Below are 14,473 nucleotides of genomic sequence, written 5' to 3' on the forward strand. Positions count from 1 at the left end.
AGCCTATCTGAAGGATGAGGAATGCCATGGCCGAGGGTGGAATCATCAGCACATCATCAAAGAAGGTTTTATAGAGCATTAGAGAGATCATTGATGAAGTCCAGGAATAGGACTGCGCCCAGAACACTGCCTTGGGGTACTCCCTCCTTGACAGGGAGAGGAGATGAAAGGATTCCTTTGAGTGCCTCTTGTTGGCTTCAAGAGTAGAGAAAGTCAGTAAGTCATGTGGATTTGGCCTTGGATTCCATTGGCAGAGAGTTTGGAGCATAATTCAGGATGCCACACTCTATCAAAAGCACAAGATATGTCCAGTGAGATGTCCCTGATCCCATGTCTGACATTGAAGGTCTCCATCCATTGTTGGGTGAGTGCAAGCAGCATCTCAAAGATAGAGTGACGTGGTCTGAAACCAAATTGGTGATCTGAGATGATGTTGTTGGAGAAATGAAAGATTTAATATCAACTGCAATGATGGATTCCATGACCTTGCTAATGATTGGAAGTAAGCTGAAAGGTCTGTTGTTGGGGGGATAAGTTTTTGAACCTTTTTATGCAGTGTGGAGATGTTGGCAGATTTCCAAGCAGATGAAAGATGACCTCACACAAATGGCAGTGAAAAGAGCAGAGAGAGGATGTACAAGAGCAGCAGAACAGGCTTTTCGGACATGTGAGCTGATGCCATCCGGTCCAGTAGCAGAGTCAGAGTTGAGGGTTGGAAGAACATTCTCCACCTTCTCAGGTGTAAAATACACAGAGTCCAGGAGCAGTTTTGCATGACGTTAAAGGCTGGATACCAGGAGTGAGGGGTTATGGACACAATATTTGGAAGCAAACAGAAATTTGAGCCATTCAGCGTTCTCACGAGTGGCGTGGCCTGTGATGCTGCTTTTTCATTTTTATTTTGTGTACACTGTCGAGGCTCGTATGAGAGCTAACACACAGAAACACAAAACAAGGGTGCAGGAGACACGAGGGGTGGGAGAGGGAAGCGAAAAAAGCAATGGGGGACAGAGACATGAGGAGATCTGTGGAAGGGAGAGGGATGTGGTTAGGCTACACAGGGTAAACAAGATAGACACTACAGGGATTTTCAGGAACGAAAGCTGGGAATTTGAAGGAGGTGGGTTTGGGGTGGATTAGAAGGGGTGGAAAACATCATGGTTTTGGATGGGGGAAGATAAAAGATGGTGTTGAACAGCTGTTTACGCAATGTGCCAAAGACAGACTACGCAATGTGCCATGTAGTATTAGAGGAGCGAGACAAGTTTGAAATTTCATTCTTAAGATTGGAAAGATGTTGTTTTCTGGCTCTCCTGAGAGTGGACACGATGTTGTGGAGTTTTTCGAATGTATTGAGATTGCCTTTGGTTAGATCTTTCTTCCAGGAAGAGAATACAAAGTTCTTTCAGAACAACTGCCTCACCACAGGATTCAATGTCCCTTGGGCAGGAAGGAGGGTAGGATAATTGAAAATGAGATGGGATCAATCTTGCATGAGAGAGCAGGTTATTGTGGAAGAATTCTCACACTGAGTTAACATCAAGGGCAGTATAATTGGGAGACCAGTGACCATTTGCGACCATGATCGAGGAACTGCTCAAATTTTGGATAAATTGTACCTGAGTAGTTGCTGAATCTGAAATGACTTAGAATAACAGGCGTGATGGTAACCATACAAAGCTGATGGGTCATATGGAACAGTTCAGCTGATGATGCTCCTCTGAGATGTGTTTTTCACCAGCATACAGATGTGTCCATGTATTTGCACAATCACAAACTTGCTAACTATTCTCAGGTAAACTGGCAATTTTCAAATAATCTTTGAGACAAAGATGCACAAAACGGACAATATTTTTTTGATGAAGTGACTTCGTGAGTTGTATCCCTGGGTGCTGCCATTTTGTCTCTTTCAATGTTCCACCATTCTGCCACCTGGAGAACACAAAGGGCAAATTAGATTTTTGCTGCAGTACAATGTTGACAAATTCAGAGTAAAATTCCTGCCAAAGTGCAGGTTTTTGGAAGTGGCACGATCCAATTTGTGTTCTTCATTGTTCAAAATATAACACTAAATTGAAATTAAATACTTTCTCGACCATGGTCACAAAACTGAATAATATGGATGAACGGCCCACCCTCAACCAAAAGCAGATTCCAGTCAAAAAAGGGCTGGGCCATTCAGAAATACAGATGATCAATTACACCAAATCTGACAAAATATATCTATAACGACACCATGTGTACACTCGTATGGACAAAATAAGTGCCGAAGTTTTTCATCAAATGAACGGTGACAGGAGCAGGGACCAAACCCTGAGATGAGAGTTTTGACAGTCGTAAGGTAGGGATATTTCATGAGAGAGCAGGTAATGAATGAATGCTCTCCCTGGAAAGGTAGTGGCCTCAGAAAAAAATGATAAATGTTTAAATTTCAGTTTGATAGGTGCCTATGATCATTGGGAATGGAGGAGTCATGGGCATGGGCAGGAATGGCAGGTGGCTGAGTGAAATCGGTGGTGGTGGTGGTCGTATGGTAGCTTAGCTGCCGGGGTAGCTATCATTTCTTGAAGCGCGACTGTGTCGCTGATGCAGTGCCCCTCTACCAGTACTCACACTGGAACTGGTACTCATTTCGCCGACCTCGGAAGGATGACAGGCTGAGTCAACCCCCTGGTGTATTAATTCAGCAGCCGACGGGGCTTGAACTTAGGACCCTAGGATCCCAAGCCACCACCCTAACCACTGAGTGAACACCAGGCTTCCCAGTGAGATCAGTGATTGGATACCTGTGTTTATAATTCTGATTTCTGTGAGAGGGTCTCATCAAAAGGTGAATGTGGTGTGTTTGTTCATTCCTCACCTCCAACCCCATTCATCCCCCCCCACCCCCAACCTCCAAAAAAATGAAATATATGCACACTGGTGATGTCTGTTTTTATCCCATTGTTTTCAGGGAAGTGCCAAACATCTTGGAAGAAATACCTGGTGCTAGTGAGTACTCGACTTCACATTTCCAAGCAAAACAATAAAAATAGCAATGAGAGATTGCAGACCCTCACTAGGACTGCTTTTGTGTAGTGTATTTTGTGTGGCGTTTGTGTACTGGTGTGTTACATAATTAACTAGAACGGGCACTCATAGAGCGCATACCTTCGCCGCCACTACTTTTTTTGTTCTTGGTATCAGTGTGGGGAACTGGTTTCATATGAATGGTCTTATGACACAAACCACATATCTATAATGTCATGATCCCCCCCCCCCGACTTTCGGGGGCTACGGACTAAACAACAATCAACTCACGTCGTTTTGGCGAGTCTTCACTCGCAAGCTCGGTGAATACAACGTTTCAACAAGAGAAGGTAATCTCGTTTGATTATGGTTTCATGCAAATTGAATAGGAATTGACTGAGTTATGCCGAAAACCGCATATTTTTCAAGGGCGTGACCCCCCCCCGACATTTTACCTCAACCGGTGACATGTGTTATGACGTCATTGTGTCACAAGATTGGGCATTAAATTCTGAACATTTTGGTGCTGGGTTCATGGAAAGCGGACAAGAATTGACCGCGTTATGACAAAAACCGCATATTTTTCAAGGTCGTGACCCCCCTGACCTTTGACCCCTAACCGGTAACAAGAGTATGGGCGTCATTGTGTCATATTGCATATCACAAGATGAGGCATTGAATTCTGAACATTTTGGCGTTAGTTGCATGCAAATTGAATAAAAATTGACCGTGTTATCGTAAAAAGACGATTTTGACCTTTTCGTGACCTTGACCTTGACCTTTGACCCGAACGATGCCAAAGTCTAATCGAATGCTTCCTGGCTAATAACCAATCATCCCACCAAATTTCATGCAATTCGGTTTAATACTTTTTGAGTTATACGAATCACAAGATTACAAATAAATAAATAAATAAATAAATACACGCCGACCAAAACATAACCTTTCGCAGAATGCGAAGGTAATAAGAGACATAATTCGAACTACCACTATCTAACTGCTGGCAGTGATGACAGAGTACCTAGATGTCCCGCTTTGATGCAACCCTGCTTTGATCAAACGCCTGACCCTGTCCCATGATGCTTTCTTCATTATTATTCATGATTCAATTGAATTTAGAATGGCATTAAATTAAATTCAATTCAGATCAAATGGAAGACCAAATCGGTGCAGTCCTGCATTGGAGTAATCAGAAGGAACCCAAGCAAGCAAAAATAAAAGATTAAGTCATCAGGAGGAACCTTGATGGGATTCACATTTCAGCTGCTGCTCCTCTTGCCTAAAACACATCCAGGCACAACCAAGTGAGCCTTATTGCAAAAAAAAAACCAACATACAAAACCCCCCACATTTGGAAATTAAATCATTCTGGCTGTCAGACCATGTGTCTGATCAAGTTGAAATTTATGACTTTTATTCCCAATCACTAAGAGATCACATTTGTGAAGTTTCACAACGATTAATTCAGTGGTTCCAGAGAAAACATAATTTAATATTTTTTAAATAGAGAAGAATACTTTATTCTTTGGCCTGATGCAAAATGTTAGTAAAAAAAAAAAACAACGAACAATGAAAGCTTCTAATTACAAAAAAAACCGAATCGCACAAACATTTCCTATGCGAGGTATGAATGTAATTTAAAAATAATCATTTACTGTGATTTAGGGTATCAAGGCCAGGGAACGACAAGGCCGATTTCCGGCCGTGACCGTGCCCCGAAAAAATTGTGAAAAGTCTGGAACTGATATTCGCTGCCGAAAAGTTGACACTGAACGGACTTCAAAAACTTGTGAGGGTAAAGCATTCCAAATTGGAATGGTTCTGACTGCAAAAATTTTTTTTCGAATTTCTTTATTCACTCTAATCCATTTCAAGCAGTATTCATGATTTTTTTCCGTTGACCTGACCTTGAAGCCATTTCAAAGTAATCTGAAAAAGATAAAGAAACTAAACCAAACAGGATTTTATACACACAAACGAGGTCCTTTACTATTCTTCTATGTTCCAAAGATTCCAATTTCAGTCCTTTCAAACGATCTGGATAAGATAATCCAGCCATTTCTGGAATTCTACGCGTGAAGGATCGCTGAACATGCTCAATTAAATCAATATCTTTAATTAAGCACGGATTCCACACTTCTGTAGCATACTCCAAAAGTGACCGAATGAAGGTGATGAACATTTTCACCAGAAAGTTTATATCTCTACAATGGAACACTTTAAAAATTAAAGCAGCCATGATGAATGCCTTTTGTGCTATCATTTTACAGTGTGCACAAAATTTAAGATCGTCCGAAACAATTACGCCAAAATCAAGCATACATTTAACTGAGAGAACTGGAAAATCTTGGACTTCATACTGCATCTTCACATTTCCATAACCAATTTGAAGAACGAAGCAGTTATTTACTGCGATTCTCAATTGCACATTGTCTGCCCAGCTCATTATTTGTTTCAAATCTTCTTTAAGTTTAACGTTTTGCTCGTTTCTTGGACATGAAATATATATTTTTGCGTCGTCCACATACAACTTTAAAGAGGCTGTTTTCACATAGTTCACAATGTCATTGCTATAGATTAGAAAAAGGACTGGGCCAATTAAAGAGCCTTGTACAACCCCAGAGCTAACCGGACAATTCTCAGAAACAGCGTCTTCAACTTGTACAAATTGAGATCTGTTAAGCAAATAATTTCTAACCCAACTGATAATTTTCACATTAAAACCATAGACAGTCATTTTTTGAATGAGTTTTGTATGACTAACTGAATCAAAAGCTTTTGCTATGTCCAAATAAATAACATCCACAGTATTGTTTTGATCGACAATCTTAGTCCAGTCATCCAAACAGGAGATGAGCTGCGTTATTGTAGAATGCTTAGGTAAGAAACCGTGTTGGCACTCCCCAATGATACTATTCTGTTTCAAATGTGTCAAAATATGCTGACGGATAATCGATTCTAAAGGCTTACTAGCAGCATCCAATAAACTGATAGGACGAGAGTTTTCCACTACTGAAATGATGCCTTTCTTATGCAAAGCAACCACTTTTGCTATTTTCCAATTAGAAGGGAAAAATGCCAGAGTGAATAGACAACGAGTAAATTCTGGACAAAGGCTCCGACAACTCAAGTGCTAATTTAACCAAGAAATTCTGAGGAATAGAATCTGGCCCAGACGAAAATTTAGCCGAAAGAGCTTTAATATGTTCAACGACATTCAGCCTATCACACACAGGCAAAGGAGGAGACCTAATATGATCAGGGTTGATAATATTTACCAGTTTACCATCATCTTCAGTGAAAACCGAAACAAAAAAACTGTTAAATATTTTCGCTTTTTCACCGTAATATACCACTATATTTCCATCCGCAAAAAACCATAGGCGGAATAACCGATCTGTTACTTAACCTTGACTTTATATAACTCCAGAATTTGTTAATTTGTTCCGATTTAAGAACTCTATTTTCTTGCCTAAAAATATCTTTTCGTTTCAAAAATCTCGCATGCCGAGATGCTGCCTTCCATTCCAGTTTGTGCTGATCTTTTCCCGATTTTTTTATACCTAAGATGAGTGATCCATTGTCTCTCGTAAGCACTGGAGGTTTCGGAGGAACAAGTGCAGTTTTTTGGACGAACGGGACAGAACGGTACCCATTTTAGGACGAGGAAAATTAAATAATTGTGCAGAATTTCCCACATTTGATCATTTGATCCCACATTCACGCAGAAAGAAAAGGCTGCTGTCCAGTCAAAAAGGCATAATTCACGAGAAATTTCCGCATAATTAGCATTTTTAAAGTCAGGTATGTCATTTTGACTAACGGATCGCTTATTGCTTTGAAACGCAATTTTAAATAAAATTGCAAAATGATCAGAGATATCATGAAACTGTTCCACTTCACACTGCTGCATAAGAAATAAGTTGTTCACAAAAACTAAATCCAAAATATTTCCAGCTACATGCGTCAGAACATGAACATGCTGAGTCAAGCCTATCTCAAACATAGCCTCACTAAACATTTCCTCATTTTTGTTTCCTACTGAGATACCGTTCCACTTTAAACCTGGTAAATTAAAGTCACCACAAAGCACAAACGAGGAAAAGGGATCATAATTAGTGCGGATATGATTGATCACAGCATTAATCGAATCATTCTGTGGAAAAAAAGGAGATCTATAGTAAACACCAAAAATTAACTTTTTTGTCGCTGTATGATCTCGAGAAATTGTACACCAAAGGGACTCAAAATTTGGATTTTTCAACTTTTACCTCAAAATTTGTATACTTCTTTGGGATTAAAACTAAAATACCCCCACCATGTCATTCCCTGCCCTCCTCCTGACTCCTGTCACAACCTTACACAACAAAGTCATTCGAGAACCGACTGAAAAAGCCGCTCGGGATAGTCTCATTTAACCATGCTTCAGTGATTAAAAAAAACATTTTCAAGATTTTTTGTAGTCAGAAACAGCAAATCGTGCTCTTTTTGCAAAATACCACGAAAGTTAGTAAGGTAAAACGGAATAACATGCTCAGGCCCGCCTAGTTTCCCGAGCCGCCCCACATCGGGACATAATTTCACCGCGACGAATGTCGATGTCGAGCTCTCCGGCATCTTTCCTGGCCTTCAACTCGATGCGCAGATCGTGGTCGACCTTCCTCTGCTTCGCCGTCTGGTCGGGTCGAACGAACGCGCGGAACTTGCCGTTTTTCACCGCCGCATCCCCGGCCATGAGCGAGCCCGCCCCCACCAGGAACATCTGGCGTGCCGTATAGTCGCTGAACACCACCTTCATGATCCGATCCTTGTGGTCGTGCGATCCGTGGTAGTGCTTCGGCCCGTCGCGGAAGTTGTTGACCACCAGCTGCTTCTTGATGCGCAGCTGGTCACACAGTTCGATGATCACCCGGTCACGTTCATTCTGCTCATTGTCCCAAGCCAAGGTGGTGTCCTCCTTCCAGCCGACACAGACCAGGTTGGACTTTTTCTCCTTCAACTCCATCTGCTCCATGATGGTCTCCGAGGCCGCCTGGGATGCTGCCAACACGACTTGGGCCATGTCAAACGGTTGTTGTTGTTGTTGTTGTAGCTGTCGTTGATTCCCAACAACTTTCTGAGCCGCGACCTGAGTGGTCAGATTTGCGATCATTTCCGACAACGAGGCGATCTGCTGCGAGTTGGCCGTGACGATCTTGAGCAGAGCCGCGTAGGGATCGGCGGTGACAGGATCGGAGCTTTCCTGGCACTTTTTTCACGTGTAGACCACGCCCGCGCAACCGAGCACTTGAGATTCGTCTTTCTTCTTGGTTTCGGTGACAGTCTTAGTGCAACCCATCAAGCACGCGATGCACGTCCACGATCCGCACGCCGAGCATTGGACACAATCGTCGCGATTCCCCAAAGAAGTCTTGCATTCCATACAGGGAGCCGGAGGAGAGTCATCCGTAGCCGGTTGAAATCGCTTCGAGGTCATCCCGGCCCCTTGCGTTACCTCCTTTGGTCCCTTTTTCAACGAGCTCACTGCGTTCGTTCAGACTTCGGGAACTTGAGTCAATCCACACCGGCAAAATGTTCAACTCAACGCGACCACCAAGGAATACACAAGAATAAACCTTTTTGTGGACCATTTTTATGAAATCCAATATGGCTGCCAAAAACCATGTCAGTTATCAAGTATTCCTAAACAACTTTGTACTTACATGCCTTGAGGAACATTTATGTGAAGTTTCCCCTTAATCTGTCCAGCTGTTCGAGAGAAGAAGATTTTTTTTATATGTTTTGGGTTAAATCCAATATGGCAGCCAAATCATGTGACGAATGACATCATCTGTGTGAATCTTTTGTTCGTCATGGATAGTTGGTCATATGTGTAAAGTTTCACTTTGATCTGTTCAGCCATTTCAGAGAAGAAGATTTTTGAATGTTAAAAAAAAGGCTTCCGAATCACATTTCCGATGACCATGAAAAAAAAATTCGTGGACCATTTTATCCCAAGACGACCCTCAAAAGTTTTCATACTGATTGGATGTGGTGTTCTCCATATGCAATTGTGATGTCAAAATGAAGGCACCTATGACGTCATCAAAAATCACTCTTATTCCCCATGACGAGTACTTGTCATGTGCCAAGTTTTAATTTTTTCCTTTGTCCGGTTTCAGAGATACAGAGGTCCAAATTTTTACCGTTTTTTCATTACGGTTGCCACACCACGTGACCTTGTAATTCTACATGAGTGTAATTCTACGTTAAAACATTCTACATGAGTAATCGCACCAAATGTGAAAATTTCGTCTTAATCTGACAGGCAGTTGCAGAGAAAAATGCAAAAGTTCTGTGCAGCCAAACAGACAGACAGACAGACAGACAGACAGACAAACAAACGGACCCAATTGCAATGCCCTCTCCTTCGGCGAGGGTAATAAAACATTTCAATCTCAAAATATTTGTAAATTCACTCCCTTCCCACCACGGGGGATTCTATTCTGATCTAAAATTGTGTGTGTGTGTGTGTGTGTGTGTGTGTGTGTGTGTGTGTGTGTGTGTGTGTGTGTGTGTGTGTGTGTGTGTGTCAGTGTGTGTGTCAGTGTGTGTGTGTGTGTGTGTGTGTGTGTGTGTGTGTGTGTGTGTGTGTGTCAGTGTCAGTGTCAGTGTCAGTGTGTGTGTGTGTGAATTACAAATTTATTTTACAAATAATTGGAATTTCAAATCGAGATCAATAATGAGTTTCACACCAAATTATTTAGTAAACGAGATGCTTTTGCATTCCATATTGTCCGAAAGCCTTTCTTCGGCAGAAATATTCCAAAGAAGTTATTCTACGGTACGGTTTCTTGGGACTGTGAGAGCAACCACACACAGCACTGAACTTGTCAATAGATTAAAACAACTTGTCAGACGTTTACTAACACAGAGAGTGACAGTTATCAGATGAAAATAAGTTTTCTTAAAGATCATAAAAAGATACCAAATAGAATTAGTGAAATACAATATGAATAGTAAAAAATATTATGAGCGAGATATTTATATAAATACATTATTGTGAACAAGAAGGGCACTCAGAAGAGCGCATACCTCCTCCACGTAATTCCTGATCCACAAGAACATATTGGTTCCAATACATGTTTGAAATATCATGCTGTGCAACACTGTATCATTTTTGGCCCTTTCTCTCAATGGTGAAGAATCACTTTAAAAATCATCAGATCCGGATCTGGATCCGGATCTTCACCAAAATCTCATGAGTTCGTCCTTGTCACCGACCGAACCTGTCCACAAATTTTTATCCGGATCCGTCCAAAACTTTTTGAGATATCTTGCACACAAACAAACAAACAAACAGGCAACCAAACAGGCAACCAAACAACCAAACAGACAGAAATGGGTGAAAACATAATCTCCTTCACCTTTGGTGGCTGAGGTAATAATATACATGGAAGCCATTTAAACCCATTTCAGTGGTTGCTCGGAGATAAGGAAGCAGTTCAAAAACGGGTAATAAATATGTTTGAATATTTGAACAGTTTGATCCAGAGGTGAGTGGGGTGGTCGTGTTGGTTGGTGTAAATCTTATATTTGAGCTAAGATGTGCATCATTTAATGTCTAATCATAGGGAAGAATGTGATGGGAGTTGTAACCATGGGATAATGCATTAAATCCTCTCGTGAGTAAAGTTTGATTTGTGATGTTACGTTGATGGGTTGACTGACTTCCTGGACACAACTGAGGTTGTGGATCTACTAATGTAGGTATTCTACTGATGTGGATCCATGACCGAGTTTGTGCGCTGCAAAGCCGCAAGGCCGTCACCAATTGTCACAAACTTAACTGTCGCCAGCTCACCAATCGTCTGACTGAAACTGATTGGAGCTGACTGGACCTGAAAATAGCCATCACCCACCTGTCACAAAAACTCTCAGAGCTGTAAGGAGCTGCAACCAGTTGTTTCCAACTCAACTGTCGCCAACTGTCACAAAAACGGTCCTCTCGTCCTTTTTATCGGCAGCCAGTCTGGGCGGAGCCTCAAACAGACCAGCAAAATCCACCTTACCTGGTGGTGCATCGTTGCACGTGACAAAACTGCAAAACTCCTGATCATTGTAACGGCGACTGGATGAATGGCAGAAAGCAGCCATTTGCCAGATTACCGAGTGAAAACGTGAAACGCTCAGAAAACGTCAACAACAATTGTCAACTCGATGTTCAGCCCGACACGAAAAAGAGCCAGTTCGCATGCATAGAGCTGCTGAACGGGGTGTCGAACATCGATGGAAAAAGGTGGACGCCAATGTCGGTGAAAAAGGTGGGTGTCGAACGTCGATGAAAAAGGTGGGTGAGGTAAATAATCCACAGACCGTCAGAATAACTGATCAGGAAAAGCCCGCAGTGTGCTTAATCAAATGTGCTGTAAGTCCAAGGTGTAAATAAGTCATCCACCTCCAAGTCAATGTGTCCTGATGGAAAGGGGTTGGATGAGCCTCGATTGGGATAACAGCTATCTCACATGCATTAATATGTCTGTCATAAAGAGAAAAAGGAGCTTTCCATAAGAAAGATAATCTATTATTTACCCTTCTCAACGCATTAAAGTTAGAATCCCGCCAGACATGGGGATGGATCTATCCTTGACATGTATTTAGAGAAATAACTGTCTGAGAACCTAAATGTTTGTATGCATTGGTCGGATATGATTCGGATATTCACAACAATATCATATTTCAGGAACAGCCAACACTGTACAAGTGTGTGTGTGTGTGTGTGTGTGTGTGTGTGTGTGTGTGTGTGTGTGTGTGTGTGTGTGTGTGTGTGTGTGTGTGTGTGTGTGTGTGTGTGTGTGTGTGTGTGTGTGTGTGTTGCTCCTCTATAACTCCAAAACCATGAAACTTCGCGTCTCAAAACTTTGCATGCATAACAAGGGAACTCCAAGGGAGTGCATGGATGAAAATTGTGTGTTTGGGTAAATTTAAACACGCCAATGAAAATAATTAATGAGGTGCTCGACATGAAAAACCAAAAAATTATTCTCCATGGTGAACCCGCTTTCACCTCAAAGGGGAGTGAAGCCACAATCAAGAGCTCGTCGACTAAATAAGTGGCAAAATCTGGAGTGAAATCTGAAAATTTAAAGGAATTGGTGATTGTTTTATATAAGCATCTTAAATGTAAGCAAGGCGTGCTCCCTCCTTCTACATATTTACACAAGAAATGTTTTTTTTTTTAATAACAATTTTAAGAAAATGGGCTGAAAGGGCCGTTTCTCGGCCCAAAGGGCCGGAATCCCACTTTGGCTCATTTAATGCCTGGGGAATGGTCTCGAATATACCTGTCAAGTTTATATACCTCGAATATACCTGAATATACCTCGAATATACCTGTCAAGTCAAGTCGCAATTCCCGGTTGTTCTCGGAAGAGCCGGACCTGGGGCCACTGCTCACAATGAACGTTGTGGTACGGCGGGTTGTTTTAAAATGATGAAAGCCACCCAGTTAACCACGAGTTCCAGTGTCCACCGTCTAATTATGCTGTTTAACTAGAGGTCACGTGGTTACCTGAGCGGGGAGCGCGCCCTCGGCAAAGCACCGATGTTATCTCGATTAGATTTTTATTAGGGCGGCCGAGCGTTTTAACCTCTGGTGCGTGCCGACTATTTTTTGGTCAAATCTGTGGTAATTACCCCCCAGTCTATTTAGGTTCGGACAATGCTAGACCAATGGAAGGAAAGGAAAAACACAGGCAGGTTGGAAGTCAAAAAATGATTTATTAATAATAAAATAAATATATAAAAACACCTTTTTATTTTCTGAGGTACATAAATGAATAAGTTTCAAAGCAACCAAAATGAATAATTACTCAGGCAAAATCAATCAAAATGCCAGGAAAGAGAGAAAGAGCAGATGCTTATTGGGGGTCGACTTACTTAAAGCTAAACACAGACAAGGGTTCCCAGCAGATCATTCAGCGGGGGTGGGGGGGGAGGGGGGAGAAGAGTCGTCTCGTTCACCAGAGAGTAGTTGTCTGTGAAGTGAAAACATCCTGAAATGTGTGCGTGCATGTCAAGTCCGTCGTCAGCACCCAGCCTTGCCGTGCACCCTCTCCTGAACAGCCTTGAACGCCAGCAACGAGATCGTCTATTAAAACGATCACATTTTAAGCACCGGTTTAGACAGCACCGATCACACAGCACCGGTTTAGACCCTGGTGCTGCGACACGAGCAGCTCCTCACACTTTACGAAATTGATGACGTCCAGTGACCCACATGGTCCGTCGGTGACCCGCCTCACTCGTTGGTGACCGACCCGTGCCTCACTCGTTGTCGGCGCTGCTCATACCCACACGCGCACCACACGCTCGCTTGCTCAAGCACTGGGAAGGATGAATTGTCTCGTTGGCGCTGGTCAGCCACCCTCACGCGTACTACACACTCGCTTGCTCAGTGGCAGGCTCGCACGCTTCATTTGCTCGCTTCCTCTCTGGCTCGCTTCTTCCCTCGTGCCCTTCAACTCTCGCTTTCTTTTTGGCTCACTTGCCCGCTTCTTGCTCGCTTCTCTTCTCGCGTGCTTCCTCTCTCGCTTTCTTCCTCCAGACCGGACCTCCAATTCGTTTTTATATGTGTGGCCCATCTCGGTGGGCACAGAGTCCACCAAAGCTCACCCCGCCCCACTTGCGCACCGTTTCCATGACATCCTGTGTGCTCCAAAAAGGCGGGCGTCAGCGCTCGTGAAATAAATATGTGCATAAACGTTGCTGAGGAAAAATAAGGTGTGGTCAGCGCTCGCGAAAGAAATGTGTGTAAATGTGTCTGTCGTAAAGAAAATAAAAGCTGCCCATAAAAGAGGGGATCTATTCTTCACCCTTCTCAACGCATCACATTTAAGATCCCATTAGACATGGGGATGGAGCTAATCTGAACATGCATTTAAGGAAATAACTGTCTGAGGACCTGGATGTGTGGATGCATTCATCAGACCGGTTTCTGAAATCCGTAACACCACCCCTTTCCCTATCCCAGACTCGTCCCGAGTCGTCCAACAGCTGGCGACATCGGTTTAAAAAAAAAAAAAATTTTTTTACAACATTGTAATGAGCACACTACCATGTGTCGTGCAGGTGAAGTTACCCCCTACCTAGTATGTTTTAACTCTACCCTTTAGTGTGTGCGACAATTTAAACTAGATATGTCCCACCTGATGCGTTGGGAACTACCTAACTGACTCACACAGACAACCTTATGCTACACCGAAATTGCCAGACTTTTTGAAACTACAACACACAACCGATGGGCTTTAATAATCTCCACAACTTACAACTATGCAGTATACAATTTCTGACCCAGGACCGAGAAAAATTCAAAAGAAAAATTGTCGAGAGGGGGAGGAACACCTGCTGATTCCTGCCACCTTCATGCTCTTCATCAGCAAACATAACAAAATAAACTGGCAGGCCAGTGACCGGCATACAGGCC

The 14,473-nt window shown here is 42.6% G+C and overlaps 2 protein-coding genes across 2 annotated transcripts in view; both read left to right on the forward strand.

Annotated features, from left to right (window-relative positions):
* LOC147033690 (NACHT, LRR and PYD domains-containing protein 12-like) overlaps positions 1-14,473 on the forward strand; it is a 1,146,930-nt gene that overhangs the window by 150,547 nt on the left and 981,910 nt on the right. The window lies entirely within an intron of this gene.
* LOC147033691 (NACHT, LRR and PYD domains-containing protein 12-like) overlaps positions 1-14,473 on the forward strand; it is a 178,380-nt gene that overhangs the window by 109,642 nt on the left and 54,265 nt on the right. The window contains exon 9 of the mRNA XM_085871811.1: positions 2,954-2,991. Coding sequence (XP_085727937.1) covers positions 2,954-2,991 — 38 coding nt within the window. The remainder of the gene's footprint in view (positions 1-2,953; positions 2,992-14,473) is intronic.

This window comes from Eptatretus burgeri, chromosome 2, assembly GCF_056783735.1.
Source record: "Eptatretus burgeri isolate ZD-2024b chromosome 2, Ebu_testis_v1, whole genome shotgun sequence".
In the NCBI taxonomy this organism is placed as follows: Eukaryota; Metazoa; Chordata; class Myxini; order Myxiniformes; family Myxinidae; genus Eptatretus; species Eptatretus burgeri.